This window comes from Callorhinchus milii, unplaced genomic scaffold (assembly GCF_018977255.1).
Source record: "Callorhinchus milii isolate IMCB2004 unplaced genomic scaffold, IMCB_Cmil_1.0 Scaffold1, whole genome shotgun sequence".
Taxonomy (NCBI): domain Eukaryota; kingdom Metazoa; phylum Chordata; class Chondrichthyes; order Chimaeriformes; family Callorhinchidae; genus Callorhinchus; species Callorhinchus milii.
The window spans coordinates 104,569,095-104,590,934 of NW_024704742.1; the positions used below are offsets into that span (position 1 = coordinate 104,569,095).

Below are 21,840 nucleotides of genomic sequence, written 5' to 3' on the forward strand. Positions count from 1 at the left end.
GATGTACTGGAGAGGTCCTTTTCAGATTGAAACACACACACACTCTCTCTTTTGGAAACCATGAGTGTTGGGAGAGAGATGTTCAGCCGAGGCTCCCCCTTCCCCCTGGTGATAAATACATCCTCTGACAGGCAGCAGGTTTTTGGTTTGGCACATAACACAAACCCAACAGGATTTCCCCTCAGTGTTAACAGCAAATAACTGTCCACAATACAGTCCACATGACAGCCCAGAGCATCCCAGGACATGACAGCCCAGGACAGCCCAGGACATGACAGCCCAGGACAGCCCAGGACATGACAGCCCAGAGCATCCCAGGACATGACAGCCCAGGACAGCCCAGGACATGACAGCCCAGGACATGACAGCCCAGGACAGGGCAGGACAGCCCAGGGCAGGGCAGGACATGACATCCCAGGGCAAGGGCAGGACAGCCCAGGGCAGGGCAGGACATGACATCCCAGGGCAAGGGCAGGACAGCCCAGGGCAGCCCAGGACATGACAGCCCAGGACAGCCCAGGACATGACAGCCCAGGACAGGGCAGGACAGCCCAGGACAGGGCAGGACAGCCCAGGACAGGGCAGGACAGCCCAGGGCAGCCCAGGACATGACAGCCCAGGACAGCCCAGGATATGACAGCCCAGGGCAGGGCAGGATAGCCCAGGGCAGGGCAGGGTAGCCCAGGGCAGGGCAGGATAGCCCAGGGCAGGGCAAGACATGACATCCCAGGGCAGGATAGCCCAGGGCAGGGCAGGGCAGCCCAGGGCAGGACAGCCCAGCCCAGGGCAGGGCAGGACAGGACAGCCCAGGGCAGGGCAGGGCAGGACAGCCCAGGGCAGGACAGCCCAGCCCAGGGCAGGGCAGGACAGGACAGCCCAGGGCAGGGCAGGGCAGGGCAGGACAGGGCAGGGCAGGGCAGGGCAGGACATGACAGCCCAGGGCAGGGCAGGATAGGGCAGGGCAGGAGGGGGGTTTGCTCACACAGGAAGCTGGAGGTGTTCCCGGTGTCCTGCCCTGGATGGGGGGCTCGTGGAGGTGGGACACGAGGGCAAACGTCCAGTGGCTCTCGGGGCTGTGACTGACCGACATGTGCCTCAAAGTGAAAATGAGCCGCAGACTCACCGTCCCAACTCCGCTTCCAGATCGTAGTGATCCTCAAAAGCGCTGGATTTGTGCGAGTCGTCGATCCAGTATTCACAGGAGAGAGCTCGGCCCGGGGGCTTGGGGGTCTTCAACATCATCCCCCCGCCCGCCGCCCGCCCCCCTCACTGTCCCCCCTCACCGCCCGCCGGCCCGCCCTCACTGCCCCCCTCACTGTCCCCCCTCACCGCCCGCCGGCCCGCCCTCACTGTCCCCCTCACTGTCCCCCCTCACCGCCCGCCGGCCCGCCCTCACTGTCCCCCCTCACCGCCCTCCCTCAGTGCCCCCCTCACCGCCCACCCGCCCCCCTCACACTGCCCGCCCGCCCGCCCCCTCACCGCCCTCCCTCAGTGCCCTCCCTCACTGTCCTCCCTCACCGCCCTCCTCAGTGCCCTCCCTCACTGTCCCCCTCACCGTCCCTCTCAGTGCCCTCCTCACTGTCCCCTCACTGCCCTCCCTCAGTGCCCCCTCACCGCCCTCCTCAGTGCCCTCCCTCACTGTCCCCCCTCACCGTCCCCTCTCAGTGCCCTCCCTCAGTGCCCCCCCTTACTGCCCCCCTCACCGCCCTCCCGCCCTCAGTGCCCCCTCACCGCCCTCCCGCCCTCACCGCCCTCCCGCCCTCAGCGCCCCCCTCACCGCCCTCCCGCCCTCAGTGCCCCCCTCACTGCCCTCCCGCCCTCAGTGCCCCCCTCACTGCCCTCCCGCCCTCAGTGCCCCCTCACTGCCCTCCCGCCCTCAGTGCCCCCCTCACTGCCCTCCCGCCCTCAGTGCCCCCCTCACTGCCCTCCCGCCCTCAGTGCCCCCCTCACTGCCCTCCCGCCCTCAGTGCCCCCCTCACTGCCCTCCCGCCCTCAGTGCCCCCTCACTGCCCTCCCGCCCTCAGTGCCCCCCTCACTGCCCTCCCGCCCGCCGCCCGCTCTCACCGCCGCCGCCTCCCCTCAGCCCCACAGCAACTCCTCCACCCGCTCAGTCAGTCAGTCAGTCAGTCAGTGAGAGGAGAGGAGAGGCTCTCAGTGTACAGTACAGTGCAGTGCAGTGAGAGGCGTCACTCCCCCACTCTCTGCCCACAATCTGCAGTTTCTCTTCACTAAGTTCTTGGCTTTGAGCAGAAACAGTTAAATACCTACATATTACATACATACATACAGTATATAGGTAGGTCTGTGGTGTATGTGTTGGTGTGTGTGGTGTATGTAGGTGTTGGTGTGTGTGGTGTATGTGTTGTGTATGTTGGTGTATGTGTTGGTGTGTGTGGTGTATGTTGGTGTGTGTGTTGGTGTATGTTGGTGTGTGTGTTGGTGTATGTTGGTGTGTGTGTTGGTGTGTGTGTTGGTGTGTGGTGTATGTTGGTGTATGTGTTGGTGTGTGTGGTGTATGTTGGTGTGTGTGTTGGTGTGTAGTGTATGTTGGTGTATGTGTTGTGTATGTTGGTGTGTGTGTGTTGGTGTGTGGTGTATGTTGGTGTATGTGTTGGTGTATGTTGGTGTGTGTGGTGTATGTTGGTGTGTGGTGTATGTTGGTGTATGTGTTGGTGTGTGTGGTGTATGTTGGTGTGTGGTGTATGTTGGTGTATGTGTTGGTGTGTGTGGCGTATGTTGGTGTGTGTGTTGGTGTGTGGTGTATGTTGGTGTATGTGTTGGTGTATGTGTTGTGTATGTTGGTGTGTGTGTTGGTGTGTGGTGTATGTTGGTGTGTGGTGTATGTTGGTGTGTGTGTTGGTGTATGTTGGTGTGTGTGTTGGTGTGTGGTGTAAGTTGCTGTGTATGTTGAGTATTTGCCCCAATAAGCGCCTTTTGAAGTGAAACCAGTTGGAAAGAAATGATCCCCAAGTTATACCCACGGCAGCTCCCACTGTGTGTGTCTGTGACAGTCTCTGGGTGTCACTCAGGCCGTCACAGTCACACACACAGTCACACACACACACACACAGTCACACACACAACAACAACAACAACAACAAGATTCCATTTATAGAGCGCCTTTCACGTCGGGAGGACGTCCCAAGGCGCTGTACAGTTGGGTCAGGACCCGAGCTTTGGGGGGGGAGAATGGGAGGGAGCGAGGAGGGGGGAAATGGTCAGGGTGAGGGGAGGGAAGGGAGGGAGCGAGGAGGGGGGAAATGATCAGGGTGAGGGGAGGGAAGGGAGGGGGCGAGGAGGGGATAGAGAGTCGAGAGGAGAGCTGAAGGCTCGGTCAAAGAGAAAGGTCTTGAGACCGGCCTTAAAGGAGGAAAGGGAGGAGGCGGCGAAGGCACTGGGGGATAGAGTTCCAGAGCCTGGGGGCTGAGAGGCTGAAGGCCCGACCACCGATGGTAGGGCGGTTGGGGCGGGGGATGTGGAGCAGACCGGAGCCAGAGGAACGGAGGGTACGGGCAGGTAGGTAGGGGGATAGTAGGTCGGAGAGGTAGGAGGGAGCAAGGCCGTGAATGGCCTTGTAGGTGAGGATGAGGATCTTGAATTCGATCCTCTGGGGGATGGGGAGCCAGTGGAGGTGAGCGAGGGTGGGAGTGATGTGGTCCCGAAGTCTGGTGCGGGACAGTACACGAGCTGCAGAGTTCTGAATGACCTGCAGTGTGGAGGGAGGTGCCGGGAAGGCCGGCGAGGAGAGAGTTCCCATAGTTTGAGGTGATAAAGGTGTGGACCAGAGTTTCAGCAGCGTGAGGGGTGAGGTAGTGCCGTAGTCTGGCGATGTTCCGGAGGTGATGGAAGGCGGTGCCAGTTGTGGTGCGGATATGAGGGAGAAAGGACAGCTCAGGGTCGAACAGAACCCCGAGGTTCCTGACTGTCTTTGAGAGGTGGAGAGTGCAGCCTTGGATGCTGATGGTGTCAGCGCCTGTCACACACACATACACACAGACACACACACAGTCACACAGTCACACACACACAGACAGTCACACACACTGACACTATAATAATAATTTGATATAGTGCTTTTCACGTCGGGAGGTCGTCCCAAAGCGCTTCACAGAACACACTGTAAAGTGAATTGACTGTATATTTGTGGGCAAATGCGGCAGCAAATTGCGCACAACAATGTCCCACAAACAGTCATAGATTGAAAATGACCAATTTATTATTGTTTTGGGTTTTGGAGGGATTATTATTAGGCTCTGTGTGGAGTAAGGAAACTTGCCCAAAGGTTTCGCCCTCTGCCTGGAATTGAACTCAGGTCTCTCACTTGCAAAGCGAGTGCTCTAACCCCTGAACTACAGGACTCCACAAACTGACACTCTCCTCAGCACCGCCCACCCCCGGTCCTGGTGCCCTCAACTACACCAGAGCCCCACTGCCGCCTAATCAACCACCGACTTGGCTTTTCTTTCTGTTATGTATTCCTCCCTTCCCCCCTCCCCCACCCCCTCCCCTCCCCTCCCCACCCCCTCCTCCCCTCCCCCACCCCTCCCCCCTCCCCCCCCTCCTCCCCTCCCCCCCCCCCTCCCCACCCCTCCCCTCCACCCCTCCTCCTCCCCCACCCCCTCCTCCCCCCCCCCTCTCCCCTCCTCCCCTCCCCACCCCTTCCCCACCCCCTCCCTCCCCCTCCCCCACCCCCTCCTCCCTCCCCCCCCTCCTCCCTCCCCCCACCCCCTCCTCCCCTCCCCCACCTCCCCTCCCCACCCTTCCCTCCCCCCCTCCTCCCCTCCCCACTCTCCCCTCCCCACTCCTCCTCCCCCTCTCTCCCCTCCCCCATCTCTCCTCCCCCCTCCCCCTCCCCACTCCTCCCCTCCCCCACCCCCCTCCCCCCTCCCCCCCCCCCCCCCTCCTCCCTCCCCCACTCTCTCCTCTCCCCTCCCCCCCCCCCCTCCTCCCCCCCCCCACTCTCTCCCCCCCCACTCTCTCCCCTCCCCCACTCTCTCCCCTCCCCACTCTCTCCTCCCCTCCCCCACTCTCCTCTCCCCCTCCTCCCTCCCCCACTCTCTCCCCTCCCCCACTCTCCTCTCCCCACTCTCTCCCTCTCCCCCACTCTCTCCCCTCCCCCACTCTCTCCCCTCCCCCACTCTCTCCTCCCCCACTCTCTCCTCTCCCCCTTCCCCTCCTCCCACTCTCTCCTCTCCCCCACTCTCCTCTCCCCACTCTCTCCTCTCCCCCTTCCCCTCCTCCACTCTCTCCCCTCCCCCACTCTCCTCTCCCCACTCTCTCCCCTCCCCCCTCTCTCCCCTCCCCCTTCTCTCCTCCCCTCCCCACTCTCTCCTCTCCCCCCTCCCCACTCTCTCCTCTCCCCTTCCCTCCCCACTCTCTCCTCTCCCCCTTCCCCTCCCCCACTCTCTCCTCTCCCCCTTCCCCTCCCTCCTCCCCTCTGCTCTTTAGCCGGTGCCTCGGCTTCTCCAGCTCACAATGCTCCGCTATGTCTGTACTTGGACATTTGGTGTTGGTGGAGAGGGTGATGTCTCAGGATGTGGGACCCTCCGCTCACTCTCTTCCCACCCACCCCCAACTCAAGGTGTGTGGGGGGTGGGGCTTGAGTTTTGTGGGGGAGGAGGGGGAGAGGCTTGAGGTGTGGGGGGAGAAGGGGGAGGGGCTCAAGGTGTGGGGGAGGGGCTCAAAGTGTTGGGGGGAGGGGCTCAAGGTATGGGGGGAGGAGGAGGGGCTCGAGGTGTGGGGGAGGGATCTTTAATATCCACCTGAACAGGCAGACGGAACTTTGGTTGGAAGTTTCATCTGGAGGATGGCACTTTGGACAACTCAGCGCAACACGTCGGAGGATCAGAGTGGACCACAAGACCAAATCCAAATGTGGGGATTGAAGCCACAAGTTTCTAACGTGAAGGTGGCTCAATTGAGTCAGCGTTGACACTTTGAGTTTGTTATAGTGCCTTTTATACCACGCAAAGTGCTTCACAGGATAGATTGCCTATTTTGTAGACAAATGTGTAAAGGGTTGTGTGGAGGAAATTGAAGTTACGTTTACAATAGAGGGATACACTTATTCAATCCAAGTCAAATTAGTGAAGTATTGATGTAAACCCCATTATAATCTGTAAGCAATGTTGCATTTTTGAATGCACATAAGTGCAACCAAAATAATCAGTAAAGCCCAAAGAAATATTGTAAAAATCATCCAGTTAGGTACACAAAATGTAGTACAATAAATTTTTATTTATATAGAGTCCTATACTTTGGATGTAGATCTGTGAAAGTGAGAAACTAAGAGAAATGATTTGATGCCTTCTCTTCTTCCTACTCACACTCCCATGGTGGTGGGGTTGCTTTTAAAATCTTAGTGATGTCACTGATAAATGCAGGATGACTGAATTGTGGTGCACCAGAAATAGTTGCTTTATAATGGAATTATTGATGGGAAACTGATGCACAATGAAATATATTTCTTCTCTTCCTCAAAAGTTGAAGATTCTTATTTGTACCTGTATATAGTATGATCAGTTGCATACTAATGTGACTGTTTGTCCCTCCCATCTTTTAACTGGGTTAGCAAGACAATCAAAACAAAAACTGCAACTCTTTATACACAGCATAGAAATGAATCTAATGCAACACAATATTTATAATTGCAATAACATAATTGTAAGCATTTTACCCGAGGTAGTTTCTGGCATTAAGCATTCCTCTAGGATCAGGTCTTCTGCACGACCCCCATATATTACCAGAAGGTGTCTACAATCATGTGAACTCATCTGTGAAGCACTCTATAACAATTTGAAATAATGTTTGAAGCACTATTTTATCATGGTTGGTATGCTTGTTAATTACACCCATTAAGAAACATGCTACCATATTCAAAGCACTAGTCTGGAGAGAGATCCATTTCGTTCCACTGAAACTTCATGTGAAACATTTTAGTTTTGGAATTAATTAAATTAAAAAAACATTTTTCTTGAAATGGCAAGCATAAAGAAGATTGACTGATGAGTGCAATTTGAAACTAACATAGAAAAATACAACTGGCACTCACAGCCAGGTTTAGAAAAATAGTTCAAATTGTTTTCACAAATATTTTATTGCAAAAGCTTGAGGGTTGTCAGAGAAAAAGTTATTTTCACAGGCTTGAATTCTGAGAGTGGGAGACAGTGTGGTGAGTTTTGAATGTACAATGAAGATGAAGTGTGCAGGACTATTTATATTGAGCTTGAGGATCAACGAGCCATGTTGAAACCGACTGTTTCATTGCCTGTGATGCATCAACATATTCCTATTTCCAGCAGTATCTCTAGAGTCCATGCAGATTTCCACAAAAAGGAAATTGGAGCATTGCCCCAAGACGTTCTTCTGTACCTCTAGTGACACATAACTGGTTTTGAAGCGGTGTTGGACAGTGTTCCTTGCCTAACTTAGGGGACCCAAAGAGAAAACATATTTTGTATAAGGTTATTCTCAGTCATGAAAATTTGCTGGATCTGCTGTTTACTTTATTTACAAAAAATTATTTACTAAGTTTATGACCCTTGATATTTCAACTATTCCAACTTTTGTTATTTTGTTTATTTATTCATTGAAATGTACGTTACCCTATCTGAATTTCTTTATTTATCGAAATGGAATATAATACAAAATTACACTTGTAAAGTGTCTTTCACGTCGGGTGGACCCCCCAAGGAACTGAACAGTCAGAGATTAGGACCCGAGCTGGTGGGGGGCGGGGAGGGGGGAGCGGGGTTGGGATCATGGCAGGTGGGGGAAGGAGGGTGGCCGAAAGCACGGTCGAAGAGGGTCTTGAGGTGCGCCTTAAAAGAGGCGAGGGAGCGAGCAAGGTGAAGGGAATGTGGGATGGAGTTCCAGAGGGTGGGGGCAGAGATGCTGAAGGCCCAACCGCCAATATTGGGTCAGGCCGGGCAGGGGACATGAGGCAGGCTAGAGCCTGCTGAGCAGAGAGAGTGTGCAGGTTGTTAAGGGTTAGCAGGTTAGAGGTAGGAGATGGCAAGGCCATGGAGGGCCTTGAAGGTGAGGCAGAGAATTTTGAACTTGATCCTCTGAGGGATGGGGAGCCAGTGGAGCCGGGCGAGGGTGGGTGGGATGGGGTCACGGAGCTTGGTGCGGGAGAGGACATGAGCTAGAGTTCTGGATGATCTGCAACTTGTGGAGGGAAGAGTTGGGAAGGCTGACAAGCAGGTGTTGACATAGTCGAGCAATGAAGGCATGTATGAAGGTTTTGATGGCCTGAGGAGGTGAGGCAGTGGCGGAGTCAGACAATGTTGCGGAGGTGGGGGAAGGCAGAGCGGGTCATGGCATAGATGTGGGGAAGCAAGGACAGTTGAGGATCGACGCCTAGGTTCCTTGAAATGTACTAGGCTCCTACGCCTAGGTTCTTAACTGCCTTGGTGAGGTGGAGTGTGCATTCATGGATGCCTATGCTGCCAGTGCTTGAGGTGCAGAGGGGCGCCAATCAGGAGGCCTCGGTCTTGCTGACGTTCAACTGTAGAAAGTTGGCTCTCATCCAGGACTTGATGTCTGACAGGCAGTCTGTCAGGACATCAGTAGCCCTGGGATCGAGGATGGAGGCAGAGATAGAGTTGCATGTCATCTGCGTACATGTACATTATCCTATCTGAATTTGAAGGTCATGGTGTGCAAATCCTCTTTTATACTCTTAATGCATTAGTATCAAATGTTTTTGTTTACTTATTTTGAAACCATTTTTCTAGAAATATCAAGAAAGGTGTTAACACCTATGTGAAAACTTCTTCAATTCACACGTTGAGGTGGTGAACTTCTCAACAGTCCCACCAGACACTGTATCCTGTATGTCTATCTCTTTGGAGGGCTGCCATACCAGCCAATTTTGTAATTTAGTCCTAACCAAAAGTTAGCTACCCTTTATCCTTTAGTTGTGAGGGGACTGAGTGAGGAGACAAGATTAGAAGATAGCTCCAATGGAAGAGCTAACAACAACTTGCCTTTATATAGCGCCCTTCACGCAGGGTAGCATCCCATAGCGCTTAACAGAGCACCAGAACATACAATATGAGGCTGAAAACTTTCTATTGTACAAACTCTTGAACGTGGTAAATTCAAGAAACTATTTTAGCAATGAACTCTGTTGAATTCTTTTGCAGAATTGAAAGTAGTCACAATGGGATATTTAGGAGGGAGTTTGAAGAGTATACTGTTAACCATTTTATCTTTAATTAAAGCTGATTTAATTTCTGAATATTTGTTTGATCAGTATGAAGTAACACACCTATTTTCAAGTTAACATCTAAGAAAGGAACAACCTTTTACCATGTTTATAGGAAACTACTGTTTCATGAATATAAATAGACATTGTGTTTAGTTTTGGTGCAGCAAAGACCAAATTGTAGATCTGTGATATTAAAATGGTTTGATCCTATAAAATGTATAACCTTTTTATTTCAAAAAGTGGCACACTAAACTATGTTGTGAAAAAATGTTGAGTATTAGTGAAACAAGTAATATGAAGAGATGAATTGTATTGTTCTGAAGAGTTTATTAGTCACATGCAACTAGACAATAAATCACTTCTATTTGCAAAACGATGTAAACTGACATACAAAATAGAGGCCCAGCATGAATGAAACTTTACTATCCATAACAACACTGTTTGGGTGCTTTCTCTTATATATGTAGTCAATTAAACCTGGGTGTCCAGTTATAGCACTACGTATAAGAAACTGAACAGGTACAGCTTTGTAGGCCCAGAAATTAAAACTTTAAAATACCATTTTTATCCATACCATTCCTGTTATTGACAGTGCACCCACTCAGTCTATAAAGCAGACTGTGAAAAGTGGCATGATTATCATGTGTGGGTGGGAAAAATTGTCAGAAAGATTATTTGTACTGTGCACTGAATCTCTAAGTAGGAATACTAACAGCAACAGTGACCATGAATATCATTTGTGCAGTGCGCCTTTATGGACGTTTCATTACATGCTTTCAGTCACCATTTTAAATAGTAATATATTTTGGACTATAATACAGCACTCTTCATATATCCCAGCAAACACATGCTTTGATTGAAAAGAGTCTGCATATGCATCCATGTTTCTTCCAGTGATTTTGAGACTTTAGACATTTCTTCTAGTAGCACTGGCGCAGTGGCAATTACCTTAAGGTGAAGCTTCAAAAAAGAAAAAAAAACAGGATTTATAAAACTGCGTGCATTTTGACCCAGCACAATGCAAATGATCTTCCTAAATATGCATTACTTCACACAAATAACATTTCTAATGTTGATCAAGAGTAAATTTCTTAATTTGATAGCAGAAATATCAAAAAGCAGTTAATAACTTACAATTTTACCATAAAGGTACCAGTGCATTAACTTTATACTGAAATACAATAGCAGAGGCAAGTCAACAAAATTTACCTGTAGTACCCTAAAGAACACAAGCAAGGGGCAACCCCAATGGTGACTGCAATGGATAGAGCTTACAGACCAGGAACTCGCTGGTTGAAATTCTGGTGCAAAGTTGGTAAATTGGCCCTGGTCTTCTCAGGGTTTGGGAGAGGAACACCAGCCAGTGTTCCTACTCCCAATGCTTCTACAGAGCCCTTTACTGGTTATGAACAGGTAGATGGCAGACTTGGCTCTGATACCTTCTAAAGTTGAATGGCTGCCAAATGAAAAATGGCCACTGGACAAAGTACTGAGATGCCCAACAAGACTGCATCCCAACAAGAGGACAGACCAGGAGCAGAGAAAATTAGAAAAATAATTGGACATACTAATTTAAAAAAAAAGGTAAGTTTGGATAAAGTATTGTACTATGTTTGATTTTCTTAGAACACTTATCCCAAAGTTTCTTTAATATGTAAATATAAAATATAAAATTAACTCTTCCTACTTAAAACCTCATATTTTTGGAAGAAGTTTTTGATTATTTAATGAAATAATTAAAACAGAAATTCCAATGTTTGTACTCTAACAATTATATTGTTCCAGTAATAAACTTAACAAAACGAATTTTACTACAATTTATGTGGTATTATTTGATGTATGTCACTAACACTGGTGCTTAACAGGCATAACATTTTACAGCTGTTTTACACGCTGGGTAGGGTTTAACATGCAACAACAACTTGCACTTATATAGCTCCCTGCATACAGGGTAATGTCTCAGAGCGCTTAACAGTGGCGGGGCCCGACTCCGAGCCGGGGTGGGAGGAGGTGGCCATAAGCACAGTCGAAGAGGAAGGTCTTCAGGTGGGACTTGAAAAAGGCAAGGCGGCAAGGTGGAGGGATTGGGGGAGTGTTCCAGAGTTTCGGGGCATAGTGGCTGAAAGCGCAACCTCCAATGGTGGGCCGGAGGGCGCTGGCTGATACCAGTTAGCAGAGGCGCCGAGTGGTGGATTGGGGAGTGAGGAGGTCGCAGAGGTGCCAGAGAGTGAAGGGATTTGAACACGAGAGTGAGAATCTTGAAGTCGATCCGTTCGGTGATGGGGAGCCAGTGGAGCCTGGCCAGAACTGGTGAGATGTGGGTACGGAGTTTGGTCCAGGTCAGTATGGGGCGGCAGAGTTCTGAATGAGGCTTAATCTCTGCATATAGTACATCAACTAATTCATTCACAGGTCCTACTTTGACAAAAGTGCTTTTCTAAAACTGATTTAAGTTTATTGGCAGATCGCTTTTCCAGGGGTAATATAATTTCTTAATGACTGTTTGTGGGACACTGCTGTGTGCAATTGGCTGCCACGTTTCCCCCACAAATATACAGTCAATTCACTTTACAGTCTATTCTGTGAAGCGCTTTGAGACGTCTCGAAGATGTGATAAGGTGTTATATAAAATGCAAGGATTATTTTATATTATTTTATATAAATCTTACATGTGTTAGTTTAATCCAGCTACATTTAATTCACATAATCCGGATATGATAGCACTAATTTTTTTAAACTGAAAATCATAAATCAAGAAAGTCCTTTCAACATTCACAAAGATAACACTTGTATTGTCAAGATGAACACTTCCTTTTTCATAGAATTATACAGCACAGAAGGAGGCCATTCGGCCCATCGTGTTTGAAAAGAGCTATCCAAATTTCTCACAAAAGCGATAAAAGAACACTAAACTTTGGTCATGTTTGTATTGGAGGATGGAGGTGGGGGGGGGGAGAGGGAGGAAGGAAAGAAAGAAAATGTGAAAGTATGTTCGAAAAGATAGGTTTAAGGTAGGCTTTAAAGGTGGGGATGGCTTTGTAATTTGATAAGCCTCCCATAGGCTTGGGAGTATCTTACTTCAGTTCCTTGGCTGCACCATAAAACTATTTTTTTTAAAAACCAAATAAATCTACAAACTACATTTGTGAATTAGCATGTACCCCAAGGCCTCGAATTTCCCCACAAAATTTGACCAGAAAATTATTAAGTACCGGATGCGAACTCTTTAAGCACAAAATGAATACATAAAATACACCTGCAAAAATACACATTCACTACTTTTTAACTTATGTGAAATACTTTAAGCTATCCTCCTATATGAAAGGTGCTATATCAAATGTAAATATTATTATTAATATTATGAATAGGTTACAGGGTGAAAAATATTCCAACCAGAAGTAAGATTTTCTAGGGCTGAAATCCTATGGATGAACAATTGGATTAAATCAACAATAACCAAGGAGGCATAAAATAATAGATTAGGCTGCTTATGAACATAAGTAATATCAAAAGCACATCAGAAACAAAGGTGGGACTAAGGAAGTAGCTATGCTTCTAAAAGATGAAGGAACCAAATTTATAGTGGAGAATAATGAAATGACACAGATGCTTAACACAAGTTTTGCCTCAGTATTTACCAAACAGGATGAAGGTAGAACTGCAGGAACAAAGGTAAGAGTGAAAGAGAAACTCTTAAATATTAACTAAGATGTTCATATTTAAAGTTAGTAGCTACCAGGTCTAGATGGTCTATACTGAGACTATAAAATTCCACAATTCTTTGGAAACATATTGTACCAATGGGACTAGAGATTATCCATCGCTGCACCACTGTTCAAAAAACTTGAATAGATATTAGGCCACGAACATTGGATCGATTAATTTCTGATTAGGAGAAGCAAACTTCTGGAAGGATAATATTAGTGAACATTTAGAAAGTTTTAAACTGGTCAGATAAGCATGGTTGGTTGTAAAAAGAGATTGAAATTTTTGAGGATGTTACAAAACAATCAAAACGGAATATATCTGGATCAAATAAAGCTTCTGGTGCCAATAGCATCTTTCTATAGTCATTTATGTCTCAAAGGTCTAAACAGCAAATCACTGGAAAGTGATATCATAGCAGGAATTCCTAGCTGATATTTTATCCCTTTACTCTTTATCCTAAGTATTATTATTATCCTACGTATGATAAGCAAACCCTTGTCCAACAACAAAATCCTTTCCTAAAATGGGTAGTTCAATGATCAAACCAAAGACACCTAGTCTGTATCCTTCTGTGACACGTAATTTGGTGCATTTAACCCAGCGAAGGAGGGAACAGAACATAAATTTCGGGATATAACAAAACAAATATTAGTGACAAGCACAAACTTACAAATGATTGAGAAGCTTTAAAAATTTGCTGCAAAATAAAATTGTTTGTATCTGATTCAGAAGTGTAATACTTACCTTTAGGAACAATGCCAGATATGCCTGGGCCAATTCAAAGTCACGCTTGGTACCAAGCATGCAGCTGATCACACGTAGGAAGCTCTGCATCACATCTAAAGAACCACCTCCTTCTGGGGCCAAACCTCTCAGCTCAATGTCAATACCTGATGGTCCCATTTCTTTAAGAAGTTTAACTGGATGGTCATCTACAAGAAATCAAGAAAATAAGTGAACATCCTATATATCCTCTGAAATCTTTTACTTGAAAGATGTTTATTTGATTGCAATAAATAATGTACAAAAGACAAGACAAATACATTTTAGCCAAGTCATTTTGTTTTTTAAAATAAGAAATTTGCCAAAAAAAACTTAAAAATGAAATTCTCTTTTTGAAGATTGCAATATTTAACTAGAAAAATCTATAGAACAGCCTAGTTGTTACTGACAAGCAATTTTAGGAACTAGAATTTTACCAAAAGATAGCAGATTCTCAAGCAAGGACTATAACTGGGAATGTGTATGAACAATAAGTGCAATCTCTGGGTTCTAACTATCATCTGAAATTGTCCAATAATGGAAGCAGTCAAGAGATCACAAGCCAGAAAACAGAGGTTAAATAGCATCACAATATTTATGAGTTTTTAATGAAGCTTCACATTTTTTAGAATTTATCACCAATATTGAGAGACCCATCTTTAGATCCTCAGTCACTAGATGCTAGTTAATCATTCATGAGTCATAACAACATTTTTATCATCACAAATGAATGCAATAACTTGGGAACATAACATTGATATTAGAAGAACTGGATCCAAGTAATGGCTCTACAATGAAACCTTAAAAGTTGGAGAACATGTGAACATAAAATAAATTATATCCATATTTCCTAGAAGAACTGGGAAATATGTGGAGAGACAGTTGGAAAACGTGTATAGTGTTTTCAAAATTTAAATTGCACGTTTCAGAGGATCAAAGGTTACGATTACAATCAAGAAGGAAAAAAAAGTAATCTTTAACTTATTGTTTCTATTCTTCGACCAAAAAAACAAACAAAAATTTGGCATGTTTTACAGAATCTTAAGTTGGATTTAAAGAGCAATCTAATATTTTTACAAGGGTAAATGAGCAAACAATTATTGCTGGCCGTTATGTAGAAGTAAATATTGTTGTCCATATTAAGAAAGTGCATATATAATTAGTAATTCAAATAAAGACAAGACAAAGTTAAGGCACATCTTAAATAAATATTCTTACACTAACCTAAATAACATTTGGAATTAATTTATGGAATTACAGCCTTATGATCTGGAGAAACCAATGATACTATTGAGAACAAAGAAAACATTGGGTTAACAGAAGATAAAGCAGATGAGAAAAGGCATAGAAGCATTCTCAAATATACAGCTAGGTAGAAGAGTGGCATCATTCGTAAATAATCACATAATTGTTGGCGAAAGGTGGATATAATAGAAGGGATGATGGCTGAAGCAATAAGCAGAAATTGGTAATAAGGTAGTAATTGGAAATTGCTATGGACGGCCGACTCAAGATGAACAGATGGATAGCAAGCTGTTTGAGCAGGTACAAGACAAGAAGATGCAGGGAATTATAATTTCATAATCGGGGGGGATTTCAACATGCCAGAAGTGGACAGACCAGAGGGATCTGAAAGAGAGGAGTGAAAGTATAAACCAATTTCAAAGCAGTAATTAGTGCTTTCTTCTTAACATGTAAAGCAGGTACCAAGACGTACATTATACCAAATTTAATATTCAGTAGTCAAATCAAAAATGAGTTTGAAAGATGGTGGCAATACTCTCAAACATTTCCTGCTGAGTTGCATTGCCACCACGAAGCTCACAGGGAGTTCCTGGTAAGTGGCATTCACCTAGTGAGGTCTCAAACCTACATTTGTCAAATATCAAATGACCAACTGGTGACTATTCTCCTGGGGGGGTGGGGGGCGGAGGAGTAGGAGCACATTCCTCTGCAAAATATGTCACCTTGGAGCTGAACCAGCTCACAGGTAATACGTTTGACAAGAGAATGTCAGAATCGAGCCAACTTTCTGTGGCGGTTTCAGGTAGAAAAGTTCTTAAGCGAGGCAGGACTGCAGTATTCCAGGGTGCTGCTGATGACAGCCCATGCAACCGTCTGTCTCAAAGACAGGACTTGGAAGGGCAGACCAGTCACTTGGGGCAGGAAATCTTCCCATTTAGCTCCTGTTAATTCTGCAAGACAAAGCCCTAACAGGTAGGGTGGTCGTAACTGGACAAGCAGTGGGAAAGTTTGTCAGACAGTGCTTTCAATGACTCTTTCGATGAGTGGGCTTCAGCAGTGTCCCAACGCACAATCATGGGTGCCCAAGCCTTGGCTCTTGCCAACATGCGCCTAACACTCTCCAAAATTGGGCAAGCTAGGGAGAGATTGCACACTCCATTCCATTAAAATATCTTGCAAATTTCCTTTACATCATTTATAAAGGTTACGATGCATAGAGCTCTGTTTGGTTTGGATACTCATAAGCATGACAATGGGTTTCTGCAGTATCGGGTGCCTGGCTGACAAAAACATTTTTTTAAAAAAGGTGGTGAGCACAGGAGGTGTTAAAAATCACTCTATTGAGATTTGAACTTAAATACTGCTGCTCCCTATATTTTTTTATATGGGTTTGTAATCTTGCTTGATTTTAATGCTAACTTATTACCAAAGACCAAAATTAGTTAAAGGATAAAATCTAAGAACTGGTGTCAGAAACTTCCTAATGATGAACATAATTCATTTAGATAAATGATTAGTGTCTTAGCAGTCATAAATAGTGTTATGAAATAAATGCAAGATCCACCGAGCTTCAGGTAAAGAAAGTTAGAGAGTAAATTGCTCTCAACTCAAAAGCAAAAGTTCTAGCTTTACTCAGATCAGACCTTTACATCACTAAAATGCATAATTGCTTCCTTTTGTTTTTGCCTGGCCAACAAATACAAAAAGTATACTCTATAAGGAATTTGAACAAGTGACAAAATATCATAGTAATGTGGATATTATTGATAAATAGAAAGTTTGCAAGATTTTGTTTGCATCTTACTTACAATTTTTGGTATTTAGGGCATTCTCCAGCTGCACGTAGAATTCTGACTTTTGCGCCAACATGCCCAAATTTACTACTTTAGACTTTGAGAATGGGATAAAAAAAAGAAACATAATTATAAAGGTTGCAGTATCATAACTCCACAGTTGCGCACAGCAATGTACCACAAACAGCCGTGAACTGAATGACCAATTTTATTTGGCCAGGACACCGAAAGAAACTCATTTCTCTTTTCGAATAGTGCCATGGGATCTTTAACATCCATCAGATTGAACCTCAATTTAACGATTCATCCAAAGGACGGAACCTCTGACAATGAACCCCCCCGCCACGCTCCCAGCACTGCATTGGAGTGTAGCTTACACTATGTCAGTTCAAGTTCTGACGTGGGATACAAATATAAAACAAGCTGATTTGGCATACATTTTAAATATCATTTACATTTTTACATTTACATTTTTCTGAACAATTAAAGACTGGTTCTGGAATATTTCCAGATCAGTACAATATGGATGCACCAAACAAGAAATGTAAATAACCTCAGGAAGTTTCAAATGCAGGTTTGAAAGTACAATATGCATATCACCATAAATGTAATGGATTTTATTTTATTGCTTACCTGGTCCTGAGCAGTTGACTCATCCATAGAAGCAAAGCGAGGCACCAGGCCAGGAACAGTTGGAATGAAGAAGGGAGCAGATTTGGGCACCTTAGGTGGCTCCTTTGGTTTGTTCCTTTTCTGTAGACCAGCCAAAAAAATAGAATAATCAGAACTCAAGATTTGTACAAAATTAGATTTCAGGTATATTGTCAAAATAACCACCTTCTTTTGACATTACACATTATCTATGTGTATTGGCAAAATATAAAATTATTGTATATGAAAAATATCTACCTGTAAGCAATAATTTTACAAAAAAAATAACCAATATTGTTTATTTCTGGTTCCTCGGGTAGCAGTTAGGGCTAATTAAAGTTTGCACAGCAGACCTAAAAGTAAAATGCAAATAGGCTATAATATTTATGAGTGTCAAACTATTAGTGGGATTGGTTGATAAAGATAAAATGATGGCAATTGTTTTAATGATGTTTCCGCCTAATACATGTAGTACCCAGGTTGATTAACACCACTATAGAATAAGAAAAGGAGTTTGATCATTCAATGAAGAACTGAAAATTCAGAATGCAGCAGCACAACATTGATTACTGTTCAAGCACTCGATGACTTTGGTACCTTGATAACATCAAGATTGAAAAGATTTTTCCAGCGTGATTCTGGAAGCAAAGAGAGCGTCACCAACTGTTCTCCTAGCTGCTCTGGTGATTCATATTCTATCATCAGATCATTTGCTTCCTCCTCATCTTCTGAAGTTTCCAGTTCTAAAATCAAAAGAAAGTTTCCATATTATTTAATTATTTGGGGTCTTGAAATCCATTAAGAATGCAAGCAAAGCTTAATCAGTGATTGTACATCAAGTACAGGTTACAACATGAATTGAAAACTACCAAAGTGTGTTGTAATTACATTTGCTCCTATATAGCCTGTTACATTATATTTAGTGCAACAGAAAGCTTTATGGTTTGAAGTACCACTATGTGAGATATGGTTAAAATATAAGTTTCATTTCTGAAATGATCATCGTTCTTCAAACCTTGTGGTGGACAAGTTCCAGGAAGCATTACAATAGAAGGTTCAAAATCAGCAGGAAGTGGTCGGAGGGAAACAAGTCTATAAAGCGTGTTGTTGGACCTAAAAGCAAAGGAAAAGAGATGCTGTTAAATGCTGTATAGTGGTATCCATGGAGTGAAATGCATAAATATCACCATATCCCTATTCCTACATTAGTGATTTTGTAAAAAAAATGTTGGCAACGTTTTCTGTTTAGATTCTTTACATCTATCTTTTAAATGTTCTCAAATAAATCAATACTACTATGTGACTACCTATAACTAAAAGCTTTGTAAAATACTAGATATATGATGCACTTTATTCCCACATCAACATGTTTTAGCATTAACCAGAAAGAATATTTATTAGATCAAAACACTTAAGGCTATCATATTTCTGAGTTTGGGTCCATGGATAAAGCATCTCAAAAGAAAATGTTAACAAAAAATCCTTCACAAAATCACTAATGTAGAAGTGCAGATAGGGTAATCCACCACTGTATACCTATCAACCCAAATCTTTAGTTTAAAATGTGTATTGTATAATTTAAATGTGTATATGCATGTAAATGTATATAAAATTCACTCGTTTTCTTAAGTTTTTTTTATCATGTTTGACAATAACATTGATGTATTTGTTAATACCAATTCCGCCATTTTTCCTTAGTAATTTTACCTATTGTTGAACATCTCTATTAAATCTCCTGTTACCACATTTAGTGCATAATGCTAATTGGGATTTGAACATTCCATGTACATTACATCTTTCAAAATCCACGAGATAATTTTTTGTGACACTCATATGCAAAAATGTAATTAACTAAAACATTCACATGTTCAGATGAGACAATAAAATTATTTTTTTTAGAATCACACAGTAAGTAATAAATACTAGATGGGGTTGTCTTGGTGTAGAATTCCCACCTAACAATAAAGCATTTTTGTTGATATAAAGGTACACTTCACTTCCATCAGTGATTGTTAATGCAATATTGTTGTTCTGTAAAAAGTGCACACACCAGAGATAAATTCCCAAGTCATCTACGTGAGCTGAAGCCAAAAAGTCTCCAGTTGGGGACATGGTAATACTGACAGCTGCTGAGTCCACCGAAAAACAGTCAATCAAACTGTTGGAGAAAGAGAATAACATAGAAATCACTGGAAAATATTCAATACATTTTTTAAAAAATAATTTATACTGCTTTCACTGAAATGTTTTAGACTTTAACAAAGTAAGAATCAGTTTATTTTATTCCACTGGAATACAAGAAAACATGAAATTAGTCTTAAAATCAAATCAAAATGCAGCCCTCTTTTGCAACAAGTAATTTTACTATATCTATGTTAGTTATATCAAAAATCAGAAGATCAATCAAACTGAATATCAAACTCCCAAGCACAATAAATTAAATGCATGTCTAATACTACCAAGGGAAAAGCATTTTCAGCCATATCAGCAATTTTCATTTTAAAACAATGAGCGTGGCACAAAATGAAACACATTTTACTGTGTCAGCAAACTAGACTTTGATGGAAAAATGTTATCATAAAACCTTTTACTAGTTTACTTTGTTCAAACTAATATTCTTTCACTGCGATTGACAAATACGCTTTGCAGCACTTTTTTTCAAATTGAGATTATTTTAGAACAAAACGAGATTATTTATTTTATTTAATGCAAGAATTTCATCTTTTAAAGACTGAACAAACAATCTTTTAAACAAGATCAATGGGAATATTATCAATGAGTATCAAACTGCTGATTTTTAACATGGAAAATGATAATGTGGTATAATTACTTTAAATACGGTATCTTCAGGATACCAGGGATGAGAGACTTCAATTATGTGGATAGACTAGCGAAGCTGGGATTGTTCTTCTTAAAGCAGAGAAAGTTAATGATAGATTTAATAGAGATATTCAAAATTATGAGGGGTTTTGATAAGAGTAAATGTTTCCTCTGGCAAGTAGGTTGGTAATCAGAGGACACAGATTTAAGATAATTGGCTAAAGAACCAACATTCCAGAGTTGTTGCGAACTGGAATGCACTGCTTGAAAGGGTGGTGGAAGCAGATTCGATAGTAGCTTTCGAAAGGGGATTAGATAGATACTTGAAAAGGAAAAAATTACAGGCCTATGGGTAAGAGCGGGGGAGTGGGACTAGTTGGATAGCTATTTCAAAGAGGCGGCACAGGCACGATGGGCTAAATGGCCTCCTTCTGTGCTGTAAGTTTCTATAATTCATATGACTTCATAAAATTTGTTGCCCAAAATGAATGATGTTTAATCCACAGTAAGAATATGCATCTTTTCTGGTTATTTTAAGACTTTATTGTGGCTATAAGTCTATATCAGAAGTCGTAGAAAGCAAAACAGAAACTATGCCTGATCTAAGTCTCTAGCCCCACTCTATATGGACATATTGACTGCTGCTCCAGACCTGAGCTACCTATCTCTCTGATCATCATTTTTTTCTTTCTCCTTTAATTTGTTTTCTTCTTTACTCGCTCTTCAATTTTTTAAATTTCTTTTCACTTCCCTATCCAAGATTCTCAAAGTTAACCATTACTTTCTCAAATTCATCTCAAATTTAAAATGAATTGGCTACTTGTCTCAGCATTATTTGTAGGAAATTGCTTGAGAAATTAGCTGCCATGTTTACCTACCTAAAAAACATTTATTTGATTTCTAATTAAACTCATTCTGTTAAGCTCTTAAAAATGTCTATTTTTGTGAAAGGCACTAAATCCTTCAGATGAGACGTTAAACTGAGGCTCCATCTGCCTGTTTGGTTGGATGTTAAAGATCCCATGGCACTATTCGAAAAGAGAAGGAAGTTTCTCCCAGTGGCCTGGCCAACAATCCCCCAAATATAACTGGTCACACACTCCATGGCTGGTTGTGGGACACTGCTGTATGCAACTGGCTGCCATGGTTTATCCACAAAATACAGTCAATCCACTGTACAGTATATCCTGTGATGCGCTTTGAGAGGTCTCAACGACGTGATAAGGTGCTAGATCAAATGCAAGGATTATTATTATATCATTAAATAAAAGTAAGCTGTTTTAATTTCAATATATACAAGTGTGAATTTTTGGCTTAAGTTCAAAATATTGCACATTACCTTGTAGTGAGTTGTTTTTAAATAATTGTGGAAAAAATTGACAATATACTGACATTAAATACTGAACCTTAAATACTGAATGCAAAGAAACTTCACATCAGATTATTTGAACTGAAATTCAGCTTGTTTCAGAGAATACTGTTCAATATCTATAAACAAAATGATATTTAAGATCACTTTAGAAAAATCTTTTATTATTTAAAATAAAAGAATAAAATACACAGAAATAAGTACATCTTACATTTTTATTGTGCAAAATTCTGAAATTCTGTCTTGAAGGCATGTTCTGCATTTTAAATAGCTGAATT

General features: G+C 43.3%; 2 protein-coding genes across 2 annotated transcripts in view; both read right to left on the reverse strand.

Annotated features, from left to right (window-relative positions):
• LOC103181151 (calcium/calmodulin-dependent protein kinase type IV) overlaps positions 1–1,275 on the reverse strand; it is a 96,046-nt gene extending 94,771 nt beyond the window's left edge. Inside the window, exon 1 of the mRNA XM_042333928.1 lies at positions 1,124–1,275. Coding sequence (XP_042189862.1) covers positions 1,124–1,242 — 119 coding nt within the window. The 5' untranslated portion in view covers positions 1,243–1,275. The remainder of the gene's footprint in view (positions 1–1,123) is intronic.
• Positions 1,276–9,521: 8,246 nt separating this feature from the next.
• The window catches only part of wdr36 (WD repeat domain 36), a 43,003-nt gene continuing 30,684 nt past the window's right edge, over positions 9,522–21,840 (reverse strand). Inside the window, exons 17-23 of the mRNA XM_007897414.2 lie at positions 19,424–19,531; positions 18,389–18,486; positions 17,971–18,116; positions 17,356–17,475; positions 16,738–16,819; positions 13,667–13,854; positions 9,522–10,174 (exon numbers count right to left, since the gene is read on the reverse strand). Coding sequence (XP_007895605.2) covers positions 10,025–10,174; positions 13,667–13,854; positions 16,738–16,819; positions 17,356–17,475; positions 17,971–18,116; positions 18,389–18,486; positions 19,424–19,531 — 892 coding nt within the window. The 3' untranslated portion in view covers positions 9,522–10,024. The remainder of the gene's footprint in view (positions 10,175–13,666; positions 13,855–16,737; positions 16,820–17,355; positions 17,476–17,970; positions 18,117–18,388; positions 18,487–19,423; positions 19,532–21,840) is intronic.